The sequence below is a fragment of the Falco rusticolus genome, chromosome 6 (genome assembly GCF_015220075.1).
Source record: "Falco rusticolus isolate bFalRus1 chromosome 6, bFalRus1.pri, whole genome shotgun sequence".
Lineage (NCBI taxonomy): Eukaryota > Metazoa > Chordata > Aves > Falconiformes > Falconidae > Falco > Falco rusticolus.
This window is the reverse complement of record NC_051192.1, coordinates 24,414,764-24,436,276: the sequence shown is the minus strand read 5'-3', so window position 1 is coordinate 24,436,276 and position 21,513 is coordinate 24,414,764. Positions and strand designations below refer to the sequence as shown.

Genomic DNA, 21,513 nt, shown 5'->3' with positions numbered 1-21,513 from the left:
GATGTTCTGCTCAGCAAGCTGGGGATAAAACACACTGGGAAGGTACCGCACCAAGGCAGGTATCTAACAAGAGCCCTCTTCTAAATAACTAGGAACACAAGATACCCCTTTTCCATGTTGTTTCGAAATAATGACGTATACAAAATGGGGAGCTTTCATGTGAATGTAGCAGTCACAGAAACAGACTCGAGCAAGAAGGAAGATGCAGCACTGTGGTAAAGTCTGCCGGGTTACTTTCCAGTCATTATGTTCATTGGTCAAATTTTAATTCAGGAAGAGTTCCTGAGCCCCTTTCAAGCTCTTATCTAATGCGTGTTACAAATGTGGCATGTATGCCTTCTGTCATGTAACAAAACCCAGGGCTTATTACTAAAGTGCTAGCAATATCCTTGTGTAGTCATCACGCCCTTCAGCTTCACAGACGATGGCAGCAAATAGTTAAGCCTCCTGAACAGATCAAGACAATACGTTAGCAGGAACCTTTCTGACCTAAAACTGAGAATTCTTTCAGTTCTTATGTCCAGCCTGTGATACAGCTTGACCTTTCAGTTATAGGCAGCAGCCATTGTCTAACTTCTGGGAAAAAAAAAAATAATCCCTGAAGACTAATTGTTAAAGCAGTTCCTGGTCCATGAGCTGTGGAGAATTCATAGCTCAGAGAGTCTGTCATGCAGCCATCCCATTTCCCTATAAAGGATTTGTTTTTGAAGCTACGCTGTCATCATTCTGTAAAATTATTGGCAAACTAATTTTTAGCAGAGTGATTTGGCTCCTTTCCCCAGCTATCATAACTCAGAACTACGTGCTACATTTTATTCACCTTAACGGAATAAATATTGCCAGTTTAATAACTTTTTTCCTTCCACAAATTGTGTTATGATTTATAGCTACAAATAAAATTGTACAATGTAAAATAATGACCTTTTAGTTTTAATCAGACTGTCTACCTTTAAACCTATATTTAAGGCTAAGTTATAACACAGATTTGTGTTTAACGTATTTTATCACTTACCCTTTAGAGTGGGATTTGCCAATACTATAAATGCTTTCACATACTGAACATCAAGGGAAATCAAAACAATTTGCCCAAAATTATCTCTACCCATCTATAGGGTCAAGATGCCTGCCCCTGAGCTGGCTGTAATCTCAGCCAGGAGCGCAGGGTACCATCACGGTGGCGTTGCATGGCGTCATCACAGCTTTCCTTGCAGAGCAGTCTGGGTCAGGGTGCTAACTACTCCAGCACAGCTCAGGAGCTCTTCCCTGTTTTTATCCTGAGCCATCTGAAGTACTCAGCTTTTACAAAGGTGCCCTATTCAGCTACTTCTGCACCATAATAAACCAATCCCTTACGGGCTGAACTTGCCCCTTTGAATGTATCAGGACAACAGAAGATCCTGTGAACCAAACGAAAACAGACAGCAACCTCTTGTTTCAGATAACAGCAACATATATTCTACTACTGATAAGACATATTTTATCTCTTGAAAATAGGACATCTACCAGTGATACTTTCCAATAACCTTCACTTCTGGTGAGACCAACTGTCATAAATGGAAAAAAAAAAATACAGAGCTGAAAGAGAGTTCACTGGCAAAGTAGGTGCTGGAGAAGCTCTTGGAAGCAGGTGGGCTCATCTGGGGCACGGTTTTTAAGGAGAACCACAAAGCTGCACCACCAGGATTCGCAGGGTCTTTCACGCATGACTTGATAAGGGAAACACCTCAGCTATCATTCAGCTCCTGTTCACCGACGGACATGAACTGCCTTCCATGGGTGACCACACAATTGTCCATTCGCAATTACACAACATCCCAGCAGCAGCAGAAGCTGTTACATGGAAAAGCTGCATTACACACTTCTGTGCAGGAGGTTATACAGGACAGTAAGGCTCAATTTCCCTCTTTCTGCCAAAGACCCTCTAAGACAGATTGAGGAGAGGAGACGGTCCTGCTCTGTCAAGTTGTCTTCCCCTGCCCTGAGCAGCAGAACTTCACCACCACCTCATGGGGAATCCTTTGAAGCAGCATTGCTTCATTTGTGGTCCACAGATCTGACAATCAATAGAACGGCAGAAAATGTCTACGAACTACTACTTCCAGCCACTGTCTGCACTTCCAGGAAGAGACTGCTGATATGCAGGAGGCACCATCAATATTAATCAAAATGTTCATCATTTTGAAAGAAGGAAGGGAGAAAGGGAGGGAAAGAGTCTGCCTAAATACAAAGAACTTCAATTATTTCTCTCGCCTACTCCCTTCTCAAGCCAGTCATCAAAGAATGGTCGCATACAATATAATCCTTTTAATAGTAATAATAAAACTAGATGCCTCTTCCATTGAATAGGCTCAGGAACACTGCTACAAAAGGATTAGCTGAGTATGGCCACATAAAGCAGCCAGAAAAAAGCAGTAATTCAGAAGGGAGTTTGGACCATGTGCTTCCTGGAACAGTACACTAATATGTCACTTTTTAAGTCATCTTTGCTCCCTCAGGTGTAGGTTTGCCCAACTCAATTTTTGATGCAACTCTAACTTCTTGCAATGCAGTCATCAGGTGAAGAAAGAAAACATCCAGTATCACACGACTAATTCCTTATGGACCATCAACAAGAGCCCTGCGCAGCCCTGTGGCAGGAAGACTTGTTCTAAAATCAAATCCTTTCTTTGAGCTTCAAGTGAAGCTAAGAACGGCAGAGAAAAGGACCTGTTCTTGGTACCTGAGGGATAGGTACGGAGCCATGCCCTATGGCCTATGGGTGCGGATGACAGCTGGGGACAATGATAAAGGTCCAAACCTGATCCTGTGCTTTCCTTCTTGACACTGGTTGCAGTAAAGGTCTGAGCAGATGCTGTGAAAATAACTAACAGGGACGTTTTGTTGCAGTGTATTAAGCTTAGTGACCAAAAAAGAGGACTGCAGTATTAACCAAAAGGTAATAGTCCATGCATTTCTAACATTACAGTCCATGTGGGAAGCAATAGCTTAAACACAAAACATTAAGACTGTGTGAAATAAGAAAAGCCAATGTCACATGATTTAATTGCTGTCTTTTCCTAAACACAAACTGGAATAATCAGAAACCAGAAATTTGTCTCTTCCATTCAAGATAAAATTCCTCTTACTTCTTCACAGACCTTTGTTTCATAAGACCAAATCATTTAAAAATCACTTTACTAGACTCTTGCCCCTCTTTCAGGAAAACGTATCAAATCCCCATCCCTAAAGCACTCAGCCAGAGGAACCTGATGCGATGAGAACACAGGGAAGCAGGGAATTTCAAATCCAGTCGCCTGAGATTGCTTATTTGTCTTGAATCTTTATTCTAATCTTTTCCTGATCAGGTCTGCACTAAGAAAGCTTCTCCACAACAATCACATCAGTATAGTACATCAGCAATGTTCTCCTTTGCTCACAGACAAATTTTCGCTGGTAGTCTAGCTTAGCATATCCGCTTGAGTAACATGAGCTCATCCTGACAGCATGCCTATGCCCATCATGTGAGCTCTCGCTGGAGCAGCTCTTCTGATGAAGATCATTCACCATCACTTTTAGGAGTCACACAGCTAGGCTGACACATTTGTGAAGTACAAAAATAACATTTGCAATCCTGGTACAGCTCATTTTGAAGTGAAAGAAAGTTATTTTTTAACAGCTGTATTTTTTTTTCCTCCATCTGGGTTTGTAACTTTATGACCTGCTCTTGCAATGTGCTTAGCATGCTCTCAGATCTGTCACGCTTATGCCAGGTAGCGCAGGTACTCATACAGGTGAGACAGAGAGTAGCTGGCACAGAGACAACTGAACAGTAACAGGAGAGATTTCAGCAGAACATCTGTACCACTGTCTTCTACAATTACACTGGGTAATAGAAAGACATATTCCTTCCACATGCAGAACAAGATCTGAATTTTCAGCCTCTGCTTTTTTGAGTTCTCAACTCTTCACAGGGAAAGCTATTGTGGGAGTTCCAATACTGTGTTTTTCTGCCCCTGGGTTGTGTCATTACAGGTAGAAGAAGTACTCCCTGCACCCACCGCACAGATACTGTTCAGATACATCTCCTTGTGGTTTTTAGCCTGTGTATTTTTCATAATGAACAATGCAATAAACGCGAAGCGTTTGCAGTGTTAAATCATGTTCCCAAAGGGAGTAGTTTGTATAACAAGATAAAATTATCACATTATAATAACTAAATATGCATCAGTCTAAAGCATGCTTCAATTAATCATCAAAAGTTTGCACCGCCTCTTTAGGTCTTAATTAAGCAGAATGTTTGGCTTTTTTTTTCCTTTCAAACCGGTGTGAAGGAGCTGCAGAAAATTGTTCCGCTTAAACCCAATGAGCAGCAGTTTACACTAATCGATCTTATGTGGAACCATAATTTGGAGAGGTGGGGGGAAGAGAAGAAAGGCAATGAGTACAGCAGAGTAAATCCATCACGTACAGCTCTGTCCCTTTATCTAAGCAAACCAGCATGGCCTACAGTGTTTAGCAGGATGATCTTAAAATCCCTACAATTCTGGAGTTAAATCCTGATCAGTTTACTAACTTCTGGGCTGTAACTTTCTACTAATTCCGTTTGGTACTTACTGATATGTATTTTCAATTTTAACTCCAGTTTCAAGAACTTGGGTGAAACTAAATACAGCTCTAATCCTGCAGATTGTAATGATTCATGGGCAAGTACTCCAAAACCTTGCTTTCCACATTTCCTTGCAAGAAATTCAGTAGGAGATACTCAACTCTTCTGGCAAGAAGAAAATATCACTCCTGAAAGTGCCCAGCTGCAGTAGCGAATAAGTCCTGTTGTGCAGAAGGAAGACCAGGAGACCAGAGGGTCTGGGATGGAAATCTCAAAGAGTATGTCCCTTGGACTGAGTAAGCCTGTGTGAAACCTGTACCTTGGCTGTGGTTGTATCTGTGATCTGATACAGAAAGTATTTTGGCACCCCATCCCTGCTTGGTGTCTCCTCACGGCCCATCTCTTCCAGGCATGAGTTTCCTTCCACCACAGCTATCAGAAGCCATGTCTCCCCAGTACTGCTTGCTTCTGTTTTCCTCCCTTTCTCTTTGCTGCATCCCACCCCCTCACGTGGGCAGTTTGGATCCCAGGTTATTTTGAGGGGAGCTAGAATAGCCCTTTTACCCCATCCTGGGAACTGCACTGAATACACTAGCATACATCTTGAACTATTTTAGCTGCTTTCACTACTACTTTCTAATGAAAAGCTGCAAAAATTCCTTTTTAAAGACATTAGATCTGAACTTGATTCTAGCATTCGCAGCATGAACAATAAGGGCTCACTGTTTCCACTGGGACATGCCAGGATTTCAGAATGGTTCATTCTGAGTTACCCGCCTGCCACTTCTGAAACCCCAGCTTGCCGTTTCTGAGGAAAACCAAGTAGCACGTACTCAAGAGTTTTCATCCCAAAGCAGTTCCTGAGGCTGATGATCCCAAGCAAGGCAGAAGGACCATTACAGTCATTTTTCTTAAATCTGAGATGCTTTATCTGATTCATCTTGAACTACAAAATGAACAAACAAAATGCCTGAGACATTGCTGCAGATACCCTTGTGATAGCACTTAAGTGCTGATCCTCTAAACAGATGGAGTGTATACAAACTTAAGGTACAAAAAGTACCTTAGAAAAAGTAATTACAAGAGGAAGATTAAAAAATAGGGCTGGCAATAGAAAGCTTGCTGCAACCATTGCTATGGAAATACCTCAGGGGCTCCACAATGCATTTCCTTTTAAGGACCAGCCTCTTGAAGTTCACTACTCTGCCAATAAAGCAAAGTGTCCCAGCTCCTTTTTAAAAATCATTTTGGGGAACCACGGCTTGCCTCTGTTTTCTATGCATGAGTTGAGGCACATTCTCATGCATAGTTCAGTAAGGACTGAATGCACAACACAAATAAAAGCTGGCATTTAGGCAGGTTTTAAACATGCAAACAAAAAAGCACCTATTTCAGCTAATAGGGGGGGAACTCCCTGTGTATTTTGAATATATGCTATTAAAGTGCATACATAGACGTTATGATTTTCTTTTTAGCACAAAGGAAACACTTGGCCCTCCACAGAGAGCAAAAGGCATCAACAGTGGGCTAGATGGGGCAGGCATCCTGGCAACCATTGGCATTTTAAAACCCAGGCACTAATAACCCTACGATCAGTGTAAATTAGATGATGTTTCAAACTGAAAACAAGAGAAAGAATTTGAAGAGTAGTGACTACAGGATTTGTCGCAGTGGTCTTTATGAGAGAGCTAAACCTGCAGTTAAGAGAAGCTGTAATGGGGTTCAGCAGCTAGAATAAGATTTGGGAAATACTGAAGAAGGATCGAAAGTGTAGTAAAATGAAAGTCTCCTCAATATAGAGACTTAATTAGATCTGATAATATGGTCTTTATTTAAGGAAAACTGCCGCTGGGTTTTGCTTGGAATCAGACTTCTTGGTAATGCAGTCATAGAACCAATTCCTTGGTGAATTTAGACAGATGATCTCGGAATTCATTTTTACTGCCCTGCTAACTACCATTTAAAACATCTTTTATGCTTCCAGATTCCTCCAATACAATTTAAATGTTGAGAGAGGTTACAACGTGCAGTTCCAAGTGTTCACAGGGCAGGGACTTTGCTTAACCTCACGTGTTTCACCAAATTACTGGTGTGCACTTGTATTTACAAAAAAGAATCCTGTAAACTTTAATTATAAAGTTAGGCTAAGCTGTAACACAGAAAATCACTCATTCCTTTCAATCCTTTATCTATAAAATACCTAATTATTTTATTTAGTATTTGCATGTGACATTTCCTTGCCAGCTTAGGTCACAAGCCTATTTTACAAGGTAGTCAGCACTGGAAATGCTTCTGCTCCTCCTTTAAGACATTTTGCCTCACCAGAAACAGCTCCTCCGGCCCATTCTTCCTTCACTTCCACGAGTTTCTAGTAACTTTTCGTACGATCCTAGTCATTGTCACTTGGAAATCACTGAACCAAATGTTATGTAGAAACACTGATCTGCAGATTGCAGAATTTAAATTTAATTTCCTTTCCCAAATGTACTCATTATCTTGTGGAAACCCTGGGAAGGAGCATTATTTTTCCCTTGTACTTCTTTCCCCTGTGGAAAGCTCAGTCAACTGCACGGCGTCACTCTCTGCGTCCCCTTCCACCGCATCCCTTGACAGTGACTTCCCCTCACAGCACAGCATGGCAGGGCGCTGGTTCTTCTTTGGGACACTTAGAACAGTAGACACACTGGGTGCATCGCTTATACACAGGAGGCAGGAAAGGGAAGGTTTTGCCGACACCCATGCTCAAAGGCTAGACCCACCAGCAGTTGTACCTCCCCTACCGAGGCACTGCCATGGGGGTTCACAAGAGAAAGTAAACCAAAGAGCACTCTTAAAAAAAATGGGGAAACTGAGATAGCATAGCCTCCAGCAGGTGCCAGGGGAAGGAGGCAGCATGTTCTTACCTGCATTGAAAGAATTTTTTGCATTCTTCTTTGACTAGTCTTGATTTTAGCCTTCCTTCATCCCATGTAACAGCAGCCGTCCAAACTTGTCTAAGTGAAAGGGCAGAGTCACCCGAAGTGCCCTCTCAGATTTACTCTATCGCTAAGGGCTGCACAGTAACAGTTAGGATGTCTGCATGCTGCATACTATGGACGTATACCCTGCACAACTGTGGTGGGATTTTTATTTTTAGATCACTCCTGGCTACTGCACTTTGTTCCCTGCTATTTCTATGTAATTTTTTAATTGAAAAAAATACTTTCTTTACGTTGCTGTGTAGAAAATAAGAAACTTCTCATACCAAGTAGAACTAATCTTAGTATCGGTTTGTTGCAATGGGTTGTACGCAAGACTAACCCTGAAGATCACTCAGAATCTGTTGCTGGGCAAGAAGGATGGTTATCAGCCACAAGGAGACTATTACATCAACTCTTTGGAGGCTGCACTGACTTCTTACTTGCTTCCAGATGCAGGTCAGATGGCTGATGTTGACTGATAAAGTCCTGTTTGATTTGGGCACTGACTGAGTGTGGTTTATCTGTCTGGTGGTGCAGATCAGTGGAGTGCTCTTGCAGACTGTCTCCAGATCTGAGCAACTGGCATACTTCTTGTGGAGGCTTCCCGTGACTAGATTTAGTATCCTCCATTAACATGCTGCAACCTGAGTCTGTAGATGGTCAGTGCACCAGATAGGGCCCACTTGGCCTTTTTTGGGTGTAATTCTGGGGTACAGTGAAGACAGAGTGCCATTACTGGAGCTGTTTATAATTGGTCAGGTAGCAGCCTGATGTTTTCCAAGACTCTATAAGCAAATTCTTACCTAATATTTCATTTGACTAAAACAGAAAAGCTGAACAGCTTGGAGATAAAGTTTTAGTCTGAATGCTCAAAATTACTTGGTTTTCAAAAGAAAAAAAACCACTTTACCATAAAATAAATATGAGGGCAAAAAGGTAGATTCGTTAACTGTTCAAGGTTTTAGCCTGTTCATACAAAATATGAATGCAGATAGGGCACTGTTCAAGGTTTTCCAGCATGCTCAAGGAAGACCTTAGCCTGCTGAAATCTTCAATGACTGCTTCCTAGACATAATTCAGTACTAGTACTCCTTCTCCTCCTTTTCAAGCTGGTAGTTGTTTCTGATACCAAGAATTATATCTGCCTCCCTGGAAATCTTGTTTCCCTTGGCTTCCTGACTGTCTTTCCCCTTCTTCTACCCCTGCCATTGCTACATCAGTGCACATTGCAGAGCATCCTTCCTATTTCTCCCTTCAGGCTTCTGTGAGCATCCCCTGTGCTCTGCTCTTTCTCTTCTCCCTCCTATCTGTATAGAATCTTACCTGCAAAAATTATTCAACTAATAATTCATTGTGACTGTTTCTTGGATCTGCTTATCCTCTCCAGACCATTGCTCTCCTGTCCAAATGAATATTTCAGCCTGTCTCCCTGACAGTTCTTTACTGGTGCTGACCCTTCAGTTCAAGATCAATACGGCAAGAATTAAAGTCTTAATAATTTCTCCCTGAGTGCTCACTCCATATTATTTGCTCAGTAATAGTGGACCGCACCATCATCTTTCCTGTCCTTCAGGTTCATGATTTAGATATCATTTCCATCTGCAGGCACTCTCTTTTCAGCTATATTTAAATCTTGTAGATTCTTCTTCTGTGCAATACCTAAAAGCTTTGCCCATCTATCCATAAAGTCTGGACTCATCCCGCTTCTCAGCTTTTCAGTCACTACAGTGCATCACTACTTGGTTTTCTCTGGCCTGTAATGTAACCTCATCCTATGTGCACCCACTCAAAATGTGCTGCAAAGGTTCCTTTCTCTGCCCAGCATTTTAACCTTGAAGCTTTCTCCTAGACACTTTCTGCCGCTCCCTCCTTTCTCCCGTCTTCATTTATTAACTCGGGCAAATGTAAGCTGCTTCTGTTCTTGCGGCAGGTCAGCCATAGCCTGTCCCTCTTCCATGCCGAAAATGGTGAATTTCGGCTTTAGCAGTTAATAATGTGAGTCTTTTCCATTTGCCTGCTCAACTCAAAGAAGCACCTTTGTGCTGCTTCCGAAGTCATCCCCTGTGCTTGTGAGGGGCAACAAGAAAACATCCCCAGAGTTTCTCTTGTCTGGCTTTGTATCACTCTGAAGTTTGTTGCTTTGATGTAGTGCCCACAAAACGGTGTCAAAGTGCAGTGCCAAGTCCACTGCCTCACATGCTGGCTCTCCTGGCTCCTTTGTACTCCCTTTTCTACTTGCATTCACCAGTTGCTTCTTGCCAGGCTCTTTGGGGTGATAATGACTAGGGCACCTACGCCCTAAGATAAAACAGAACAATTACTACCAATGCTTACTGCAAATCCCACAAAGGCTGTGGTTCTCCTCCCCCTCCGGTCCTCCCAAACCTTGCTCTCTAAAACAAAGGTGAGATAAATATGCTCATCTGCTCAGAAGTCATGCTAATCTAGCGCCCATTACTGACAATGGGATAAAGTCAGAGGAGGCAGAGATTATGCAAGTAAAACAATATTCATTATGAATTAATGAATTAAAAACCTAAAGTTGGAAAATACTTATGAAAAGCCTTCTCTGCACGTTGCCCTTAGCGGTACATTTGAACTCAGGATCACACGTGGTAGGTGGATGGGCAAAGAACAGAAGGCAGTTGACTTGGCCAAGGCTCCCCTGTGTCCACTTAACTACTGTTGCAGTAATTTGTTTTTCTACTTCATAGTTCCATCTCCTCCTGCTTGTTTGATGTCATAAAAATCCAGCAACTGTGGCAGTTTGCACAATGCATGTTATAGCCTTGTGTTCACGTACCACAAATTCAGCATTCTGGATTCATTCATGACTCAGATTGGAGGAGAAAATAGCTTGGGATGGCACAAGCCCTTGATTAAAGCTTTAGGGCCAAATCAACAACAGCTGAGGATCCAGCCCATATGGCCCGAGATCTTTAGCTGTGTAAAGGCTGCAGGAATGGGCCCAAATAGCCTTGGTAATTAGCAAATATCGTATAAAATAGATGAAAAGTCTTTGGCAGGGAATGCATATTGAGTAACATTTGAAAACTATTCATGGCATATTACTATACTTCTTTAGAGATAAAACTCAATGGCATAAAGATAATTTGGGAGGGGCAACTGTAGCCTATCACATGCCTGTCAACCCGCAAACACTTTCTTGGACCCATCAGTATTTTACAGCTACCTTTAATCAATGCAACAAAGGGCAGAGGTGACCATCTAACACCTGGGACCTGATCCTACAAGCTGTTCTGACTCTGCAGAAGCCTCCTCGCACCTGGTGGGGACTCTTCAGCCAAGCTGCCTCCCTGTGTGCGGGGAGCTACTGTTCCTGGGTAGGTTATTGCAGGTCACCCTGGACTCAGTGCCTCGGTCACCCAAGAGCACCCAGAACGACACCCAGGGAAGTCCACGGAAGTAGGACTGAGCCTACTCCTATCTAAATTCACCATTATCGCACCATGTACAGCAGTAAACAATAACAGAGCAATTAATCACCCCGGCGCAGCCGTGAGAGTTACTTTCACAGATTATGGTAAGCAGCATGCAGTGTAGAATAAATCATTTTTCATGCAAACTCTGAGGAATGGCATGTTATAAAATCACGCCTGATAAAAATCTAATGAAAATGTAAAACATCTCAGTGCAGTCTCCTGGGAAGAGTCAAGATCATATTAAATCCTCAAGAGACAACGGTCAGGGATTTCAATGAGAATCAAGAGACAGTTTTCCCAGGATGAGCTTGTTAACCCAATATAAAGACAAGATATTGATTTGATGGCTTTGTCTCTTTTGCTGTTTCCTTCATGGAGCCTATTTTTAATTTAATTGTCTTCCATTAATTTTTTTAAAGGCTTTATTCATCAGAACAAAATCCTTTTTTTTCTTTCTAAAAGCAGATGTTTTTGAAGTGCTGGGAGTATAATCCAGCATGCAGAGTGTCACAAGCAGCACCAGTCTGTTGTCATTGCATTTGTAGAAGTTTTACAAGAATACTAACAAATAAAGTCGCTCTCCCACTCCGTTTTAAAGTTCCCTGCAACTGGTTTTTAAACATTTTGAAATCAGACCTCTTACTAAGATGTCACAATCTAGCAATTTCAGGACCTGTCAATGACAGTAACCATTTTTAAATGTTCATTAGGATTTACCTGCTGGTGGCTTTATGAAAGGTGGTGGAATTAATGGGACAATAATAGGTACATTCCCGTGATCCTTCGACCCTGCTGGTGAGTCTGATAGTCCATTTCCTGTGGCAAGCCCTGGGTAGCCTGGGTTTATATTGTACGGTGAAATAACACTGTCCTCAGGTAATTTTGGTTTTGGCAAAGAATTTTCTGTAAAACACAACGAACATATTGTACAGTATGACAAATATATTTCTTAAATTCCCTGACATACTTTCACCAATCTGTTCATTAAATTACTTACCCTGATACAAGAAGAGCGCACAAAAAAACCCAGCTATTTTCCCTTTTAAAAAATGGATAGTTTCCAGTATTCTTCAGAACTACTCCATTTTTTTAAATCAAATTCACACTTCCTCTTTTTCAAAAGGTGGGATTATTGTGTCATGCACGTCCTTAGTACACCCGATTTAATCAATGATGCCCTGTTCTCATCCTTTACTTCTACTGTTTGCATGGTGATTACACTCAGCGTACTGTGACTTCACCAATGCAAGAAGCATAAACTTAAAAATAAAAGAATTTCTAATTCTCTATCAATAATATGAGTAGTAGTAATGGAAAGGATTTAAAGAAAGGGACAAAATATTGAAATGACAACAAAGTGTACATGAAATGATGATAGTTATTATTCTAATTCTTTAATCCCAAATCACCTCAGGATTCTTATTTGTAGGAATTTCTCTAATGCATCTGAGTTAGCTATGGGGCAGGACTTAATTCTTATAATTCCCTCTCCTCCCATCTCTCAGAAAAAGAAACACACTTTTTTCCCTCCCATAGACTGCACACACCAAAAACTTCTGTCACAGGTATTCGACATCTTTGTTTGCTACATGAAACGTATGACCTGTACCGTGTCTCTACAAAAAAAAAGCACATCACAATTTCATCAGGCATAGACTGGAGCCACAAATCATTCAATAGCAGATCTATTTACTAAAACATAAATAAATGAATCGCATTACAACACAGGTACAGTTTCTTCAAAGGTGGCTTAATGACATTGCATTTTCAATGACAAAGAAATATTGATCACCAATGTCACTATAGAACTAACCAGCTGCAAACATCCAATTTTAACATGACCAGGTTGTTTCATCTTACCTCTAATTTTTCCACCTTTTTCCTAGCCATTTCTCCTTCAGAACTGGTCTCTCTCTGCTATCAGTGCTCACTGAATACAGTGCTGCTGCTGGCCATCAGAAAGAAAACCCAAATGCTGCTGGCCACAAATGCAGTGAAAAGTGGCAGGCTGAGAGCATAAAAGCTGCTGCAATTTCCTCTCTCTACCTCACCTTTGACGAACTTGTTTTGGATAAGTCAAGGTGCAGCAGTTTCCTGCTCTTCCCCTCGCTCTGATGACAAGTCCTTACCCATCCCCTGCGACCGAGGAGTCAGAAGGTAGCGGCTGAACAGCCGAACAAAGAGAAGGGCTCCCACCCTTCACGTTTGGAATCACTAAGATGCAGCACTGTCCCAAACAAATTCCATCCCTGGAGAACTTCTACAGCACTTGCAGAAGGCAGTATAGTACAAGCATGGATGAGGAGCTTTTTGTGAACATTCACGCTCGTTCCTACAGGTATTGTGAATATTCCAGCTCAAAATCTTTCAGCGTTTAAAAAAGCCATAGGCCAGAATGCCTTAGCTTTGAAAGCAAAAGGGTTCCTTAAGGCCACACTGCCAAGAAAACGCTCCCTCTTTTTTCCAGTTGTGAGCAGTTTATCGGTACCACAGGTACAGGACTTTCAACTGACTCACAAAAGGTATTACTTGCGAAGAAATATTAGTAAGTGCCTACTAACAACAATTCTGTTAAGTGATTTTCCTCATACTGTATTGGCTTCCTTGTACCAGAAGGCACTCTCTGATGTTTTTATGTAAAGCAACCACGAAGCAAGCAGCAGAACACGCTTCCCAATCCACGCCAATTCAGACAGGTTGAGATATTAATCCTTCTTTGCATGAACACAGAAACATGAAGTCTCATTACCTTTGAGAACAGAAATGTGCTGGCGGCTTTCCCCATCTGCCGAGTAGTTCCTGAATTCAATATCTTCTCCATCTTTCAATTCAACCTTATCATAACCATACCAGCCAAGGAGCTCATTCATAGTGTTTTCTGCAAAGTTCTGAAAGAGAAAAATTACCTACTTATTTATGTAATCAATAACCATTTGGAAAGAAGGGAGGACTGCATAAATCGAACCATATCTGTGCTACACGAGGAAGTGTCAGGTTTAGCCCACCTCCTCAAAGACTAATGCTCATTTCATAAGTCAAGTGCATAAAGTGTAATGCATTTAAATCTTCGACTGGCACATGTAATTATGACAGAGACTCATACATCTGTAATTTAAAGAAAATGAAAAGGAGAGTTATTTATGACTTTTGCTCTGGCATTCAATGTCAGAAATATTTTAACATACATTCGTCACACAAACTTGTCTGTGTTGCCATAAAATATTTAAGACTGCAGCGAGAGAATAACAGAAAATCAGGACTTTTTTCAACGAGCAGTTAATCAATCTTACTGTGCTACAGTCTTTTCAGCTGGAGCAGGTCACTGACACAATTACAGTTCCTTGAGGTGCCCATGAACCAAATCAAATAAAATCACAGTGAAGACGTTCTTCCTCAGTTATAAGCCCTTGCGTAGTCAAACCACTTAAAAACTCGGCCCCGTGAAAGCCTTTTACCATAACATTTCATACAAACATCCCCTATATTTGTTTAAGAAAACCTTTCTCAGTTTTGCCACATTTATTTTCAAACCAATTTCCAAGCAGCCATGTGGTTACATTTTATGTTTGTATGGAAATGCAAAATATGGAACATGACTGTCATAACTCTCAAGTTCTATTAAAAACACGTCCTCTAGGTCAGGTGGCAAAAAAAAAAATCTGCAGAAAATTCTCATTACTGGGCCAGGAGATTTAGTGGAGTAAGTTAAGAAATCTACAGCCAGGCAACAAAGCTTTCTGAAACCAAACAGTGCCATGGAGGTCTACAGGCTATGGGTTTAAGAAACCACCAAATGAAACCAGCTAATGAATTACTGCGATGGCAAAGATCAATTTAAAGTAGCATGACAACTATAAAACAAAAAAAAAAAGCCACACACAAAGCTTTTCTATTTGGTCTCTGCATATATCTTTTTTTATCACTCTTTTAAAACAAATTCCAAACTTCATTTTCCTGTAAGATCCTGACATCTAAAATAACACTCCTGATAAGGACTGTCTCCTGGGACTCTGGCTACCAGTAAAGGAATGAAGAGAGCACACCAATTCAAAACAAATGGTACGTGTCAAATTTGCAGGTTGCTAGATTTTGTCTAGTAACTGCTCTAGCTTAATTTTTGAGTGGGAGCAAATCTAATGATGGAACACAGCAATTCTCCAGTCATTTAAATAAATAAATAAAATTAATCAGATGATAATTGCTTCCGAATTCGAAGCTACAGCAGGCACTCTGCCCCAGAACATCACAGCACTGCACTGCTCCTGGCTCATTCATCACACCAGATTGTATAGGTGTTCCTGTCACTCAAGGAGCACTGTAAAGCAGCTACAAGCAATAAACGCAAGCAGTTTATACTCTTCCAGGAGTATCATCTGTGCAACTGTGCTACGAACACACATTTCAGGAAAAGAAAAACCAAAACAAAAACCCACAGCAGACCCTGGACCCTGGAGCGTTAATTTCCCTTGGTCTTTTCCCCTCTTTCATTTTCACTTGGCCTCCTGCTGGAAGTCTTGATGCCGTGGCTGTCCCGTGCAGCCCCGAATTGCCAGAAAACACTACATTGTTCCACCTTTACCTCTAGTGTCAGCATTAAAAGCACAACAGCCTGTTACATCTGAGGTATGCCACTACTACAGTTTGCAACAAGTACAATACAGTGTAGTGTGGCTAACACCTACATTCATTTCTACAATATACATTTAAACTCTCATTTGAATGATGCAGTGTTGCAAGTGTTTTAAATACTAGCAAAAAAGGGAAATCTTTCTGAAGTTGGTTGTTGGGTGGGGGTTTTTTTAGCTTTTTAGAAAACATGTCTTTGGCACTGAAACTCCCAATGCACTAACCCTGTCTCTAACCCATGGGAATCCAACAACGAAATTATGTGGGAATGGGGAGTGAAACCTTGCCACTGCAGCTCACCCAGAATGACCCAAAGGGGTCCATGGAGGCCCAAAAGCAAGCTCTGCTACCTTCCCTTGCTTTGCTAGATTTCAGCTATGGAGATGTGGCCCTAGAGACTAATCTAGCAAGGTAGAGACAAATTGACAAAGTCTTCCTGACTTAAACCCCATGTAACCAAATTAATTGAGTAGCTCTAAATTTGCCTCCTGTGGATGCTTTGTGTTTTATTTGCACTGTTGATCAACTCAGGCAATGAGTAATTTCTAATTACTTGTCAAGGAATAAGTAAGCAAGGCTGTATATATGTTTCTTTCTTTCTGAAAATTCATACATGTGTGTGTCTCTCCAGAATCTAGTCAAAGTGATGCTTGGGTTTGTAATGGCACAAAGTTTTAAGTGCCTTTCTTTCAAGTCTCATTTTTACTATCCATGATGAGTGACACACAAAAATGAACGCTCATAAGGACAAAGAACACATTTGATTTTTAAATTACCCATCGTAGAGACTTGACTCTTAAAAAAAAAATAATCACCCAGGTCTTTCCTAACTAACTTCAGTGGGAGTATGATGAGGTTGCATATTATCAGTAACAAGCACCTTTTTAACACTGTGATTTCTCAACAAGGATGCTTGGATAAAAAAAAACAATTAAGCCATTCTCCTTCATAATTTGTCTCACCTATTACAATGACGTTGATCACTCTTAATACTATTCTCTCAGAGGCTAACAGCTGGGGCTTCATTACACAGCACTTTATATACACAGCAAACCAAGAGGACATCCCTAGCAAGCTGAGGTCAAAGCTGAGAAATGTTTTCTTGCACACTAACTCTCTTGTATAGACATGCATCCACAGAACTACAGCGTCACCTTCCCTCAGACTCCTGACTACAATACCCATTTGCAGCAATATCCAACACACTCTCAGTCAAGATGATGGTCACACAGCTTATGTCCTAGATACGGTAACAAAACGGGCTTTATAAAGACCAAGCATGGTGGCAATAGTCAAAACACAAACGATGAGATGAGACAAGACATTTTTTCTCTGTCTGAATGCAGAGGGGAGGATAAAAAGGGGGGGAGGGAGGGGGGGAAGAGGCAAAAAAGCCCAGTGCTCAATGAACTTAAGGAAAGGAAGCAAGTCAATCAATACTAACCTGTACATGCAGAGCAGAACCTCACTGAAAGATGTACAAGCTCCAAAGGCTTAGTGAAAGGAAGGGTGACAATTGTAACAACAGTGCTTGAGAAAAGAAAGAATGTGGGACCCGAGGCTGGAGCAGGAGAGCAGAAGAAGCAGTGATGAAGCAGGCTAGAGAGGAACCAGCTGAACTGAGAGATGATGGGCCTGCCAAAGCCCAGGGAGATGCGAAGGCAAGTGTGGATGACCAGATGGAGGATGTGCAAGGAGCTGTGATTCCATGCTTTTGCAGGAACAGGACAGCAGAGGCACTGAGCTAGTCCATGCCTACTTTCAGACTCATTCCCCAAAGGGATATGAAGGGTCTTCAAGATGGAGGCCGCCACCCTAACCCCACAGCCCTGCCGAAGGCCTGGGATGATGTGAAAAACCAGCACATCAGGGAAAACCTTGTCCATTATCAGTAAAATCCCAAGTCAGCAATCACACTGTTAAGCAGGGATCCTTGAGCCCAGAGCAAATCCCACTGGATTACAGGACAGAAGCTAACATCACCCTACCAGAGAGGCAACACTCAGTCCCCTGGGGGGAAACCAAGAGACTGATCCCTGGTGCAGCTCCCAGCGTGAGCCAGCATCAGAGCTGTGAAGACCAGCACAGACACCCTGAGCCACACACTTCCATGATCACACCGCCACGCCACGCTTCGCCTCCGTGCGTGCACAAAGCAGCCAGGCTCCCGAGGCTGTGGTGGAAAGACTGATGACCTCTTCAGCTGCCAGCACACTCAGGCAGCCAGTTAACATCCCACTGGAGCCAAATCTCCCGCACCCCTCTAGCTGCCAGCGCACCACCACAGCTGCCCAACTGCCAGGGTATTTGCCACGGCTGCAGCACAACCACCACATCCCTGCCAAAGAAACTGGCCCAAAAATGCTCCAGTGGCCCCAGTCACACAACACTGCCAAAGCCCTCCCTTCCTAATCGACAGCAATTCTTTTTTTGCCCCCTGCTAAGTCCCAAACCACTTATCACCACTGCAGGGCAATTTGCATGTTTTAACTGTATGATTTCTCTATTCTTGTACTATACAGAAATATCCTCCTGCCTGGAAGGGCCAGGAAAACTAACTAACTATTATGCTCATTGGTATTTTGACTTGAATTTGCTTCCTATTCAGGGGAAAGATGAAGAAGAGTGTGTTGACTCGCCAGACTGTGGTTCCTCTCCTTTGTGACTGACTTATATGCTAGGCAGTAAAAACATAATCACATTTACTCCCGCTTTAGGATTCATTTCATCGTAACGGTACACCTACACCTTGATTTTTTTACAATGCAATGCATCATTTTCCCAAATCTTTGCTAATTAATATATTCTGAAGCTAAGCCATGCTTCTCTTTCCATCTTAGACCTCTTACCTTTCCTTCTCTATGAACCTTATTCACAGGGGGCAAAGCCTGGCTTCACTGAACGAGGCCTGGCAAACACGGAGGCAGGAAACGCAGGGGAGAATAAGTCTGTCAGACTCATTTTCTTCTAGGTTTTACTGCTGAATGTTTATTTCAGATCTGGGAGGAAGCACAGTGGCTCCATTCCATTTCCTTGCCTGCACAACCCACTCGGTCACAGCCCCACAAATTCACTTTTCACTTTCACTGCACCGAGGAAATAAAAATGTTTCTACAGTCACAACGCAAACTCGAATTTATTTTTTTTTTCCGGCCCTCACTTTCTTTGCTTATTTACATCGTCGCCATATTGAATTTTACAGTTAGACCTTTATGACATCGGAAAGCAACATTTCTTGATGCTTTAATTTCCTTTGTCCTCTCATGTACGCGTTTGGTTCTGCAACACCCGCTGTGTTTGGGGAAGCACTGCTTCTGCCCTGCACAGGCAGGTAGGCTCCCTGTGCAGGCAACACAGCTCCCTTTGCAGCCATCCCACAGAACTCCGTCCACGCAGGCTCCGCAAGAAAACCTCCTCCACCTCAGGCTCCTGAAATAGTACAACTGATAAAGTCTGTCTGCTTTTCCACTTTCCCAAAGACATTTTTTGCCTTTCAGGAGAGAAGGGAGGAGTTTCCTTGGAATCTTCTGAATGCTCAGAGCAATCTGGCTCGCTCCAGGCACGGGGCTGCTACGCCTGCTTCACTGCTTTCCTCCTTCTGACAGTAGTACTTTTCAATGCCAAACAGGGAGTATTAAAACACTAAACTGAAAGATCTTCTGATGAGTTTACTATTAAACTATAACAGATGGGGCTGTCTTAAGCTCTAGGCATCAGGAACGAAGCCCAATTTTAGATACAAATTAGTTATTGAGAATATTTATAGATGGTAAACTCCCTGGGCACATGGAGCAACCCTGTGAAATTACAGCACAAATTAATTGCTCGCCTTTCAACTGACAGAGACATGCGGATACATTGTCTTGTTTGTTCAGGAGAACTTCCAGTGCAATCCAGTACTGGATGCAACTCCATTTCACAACCGTGTGGAGCAGCTCACTGTTCCTCCTGAGCAGCACTGCTGCCTGGCAGCAGGATGGCAAAGCGAAATAAGCTGAGGAGGGAGGGATGGGGAAGCCACCACTGCGCCTTGATGAGTGCTTTCATCAATTAAACTGTAAACAGTATTTTGGTCCTAAAATAGTACTGGGTTCTCTGATTATGATAGCTTTGGATCTATCAGGTGTCCTGTCACTCATCAGCGAGTGAGAAATGGCACTGAACTGAATTTCAGAATAACTACCGCTCTTCTTCCAAAGCGTGAGGTGAACAATGCTACCTCTGGAAGAAAAAAAATGGAAAGTATCATCTGAAGAAAAAAAAAACAAAACTAGGAAAAAGAATGAGAGGCTGCAAAGGTCACGGTGTAACAAAACAGTTCCTCCTGCATATATTTTTCATTGAAATGTAATATCAGAAAACTGTGCAGAGTCGTGTACTTTTTGCACACAACATTGTATCAAATTAAAATTTGTTATAACCATCATGTACATTAGGTTAGCGATAACAAAAATGTAACTTAATATCTGGCATAGGGAAAGAGCAAGCAACCTGAATACCCATCCAGTCATGTTAAAACCGAGCTGTGACAGTACTGTTGGAAGACACCAAACCAAGAATTTAGGTGTTGTGATTCTTCTTGAGTAAATATCTGGCTGTATCAAACAGCAAGTCTTGAAGGAAAGTCTCTGTGATGAGGTAATTTTATTGCTCATTCATAGTGCCCTGCATTTGCTGTACATAAAATAGACACTTGTACCAATGGCCTTTCTATTATCCAAAGGGAAAAAAAAAAAACCCACACCAAAAAAACCAACACATATACACCAGTCTTTTCTGCTAGCAAAGGGAGGCAATTCGATGCAACGTGGGCTGAAACCTGAGTAGGTCACTGTACACCATGATAAAATTCCCTAATCCCTGAGCCAAATTTCCCTGAGGGGGCCCTCCTACTTCTCCTTCACTTTCCAAGCTGACTTTTCCATTCCCTCTCTCGTCTTTTCCTCCCCTTCATCTCTTTCATTTCCCCTACCTTAAAGCCTTGATATCTGATCTTCTGCTGATACTCGGGTTACAGTTTTTACAGCTTAGGCTGTCTATTGCTGTATACATTCCTTTCTTTCTGCTCTGCCGTGATTACTTACCAGAGCTTATTTTACACTGGTCCAGATGAAAGCAGTTCAGATGAAGGGAAACAGTCAGCCTGTTTGAACATTACAGATATGAACCTACACAAGGGCACATTGTGCTCCCTCTGTCATTTCACTGCAAACATTTTGCACAGTGTAACCAATTTGTTACATTATTGTATTCCTCGGGTTTATGAAGAGCAACCAGAGGTCTTAATTCATCGGTAAAGAAAAAAAGAGTAAATGATTGCCACAGGATTTAAACTTTCCTCAACGGTCAAAAATTCAAGCCACTTTTTTACTCCCCCCCGCCCCCTTCTCCTTCCCCTTCTTGGGTGATAGCAGCCAACTGTCCTACTAAAAATACATGGCATATATAGCATAGTTTACACCGAAAGGTGGCCTGTCTTTTGTGAAAGGTTCTGCCATCAGCTACCTCATTCTTGACCAGAAATCACATTGGTTCAAAATGCCGTTTCTAACCCCCTTTAATTTTTAAGTCAGCTGAAATCTTGAGGATTCTGACCTTAAGCAGCAGCTACCCATAATCAAAAAAGGGAAACTCTCTACATGAAGGTTAACACCAATGCTCAGTACCAAAGCATTAGTTTAAAATTGTGTAATTTTTCTCCTTCACACAATGTTGTTTTTGTTTCTTCCTCACCCTTTCAGACAAACATCTGTTATACTGTAGAAGAACAACTATCTCCCAAACCGCTGAGTGTGCCTGCAGCCAAAGTAAACAAAACAAACCCAGAGGATGCAGCACAGTCAGCCTTTATATCCAGCCAGGATAACATTTCACATGTTTTGATTAAAATTAGCTAATT

The 21,513-nt window shown here is 41.9% G+C and overlaps 1 protein-coding gene across 4 annotated transcripts in view; it reads right to left on the bottom strand.

Annotated features, from left to right (window-relative positions):
* LOC119149826 (sine oculis binding protein homolog) overlaps positions 1 to 21,513 on the bottom strand; it is a 119,009-nt gene that overhangs the window by 95,515 nt on the left and 1,981 nt on the right. For all 4 annotated transcript variants that reach the window (XM_037391607.1, XM_037391606.1, XM_037391608.1 and 1 more), the window contains exons 2-3: positions 13,738 to 13,876; positions 11,706 to 11,891 (exon numbers count right to left, since the gene is read on the bottom strand). In XM_037391607.1, the coding sequence (XP_037247504.1) occupies positions 11,706 to 11,891; positions 13,738 to 13,876 (325 nt within the window). The remainder of the gene's footprint in view (positions 1 to 11,705; positions 11,892 to 13,737; positions 13,877 to 21,513) is intronic.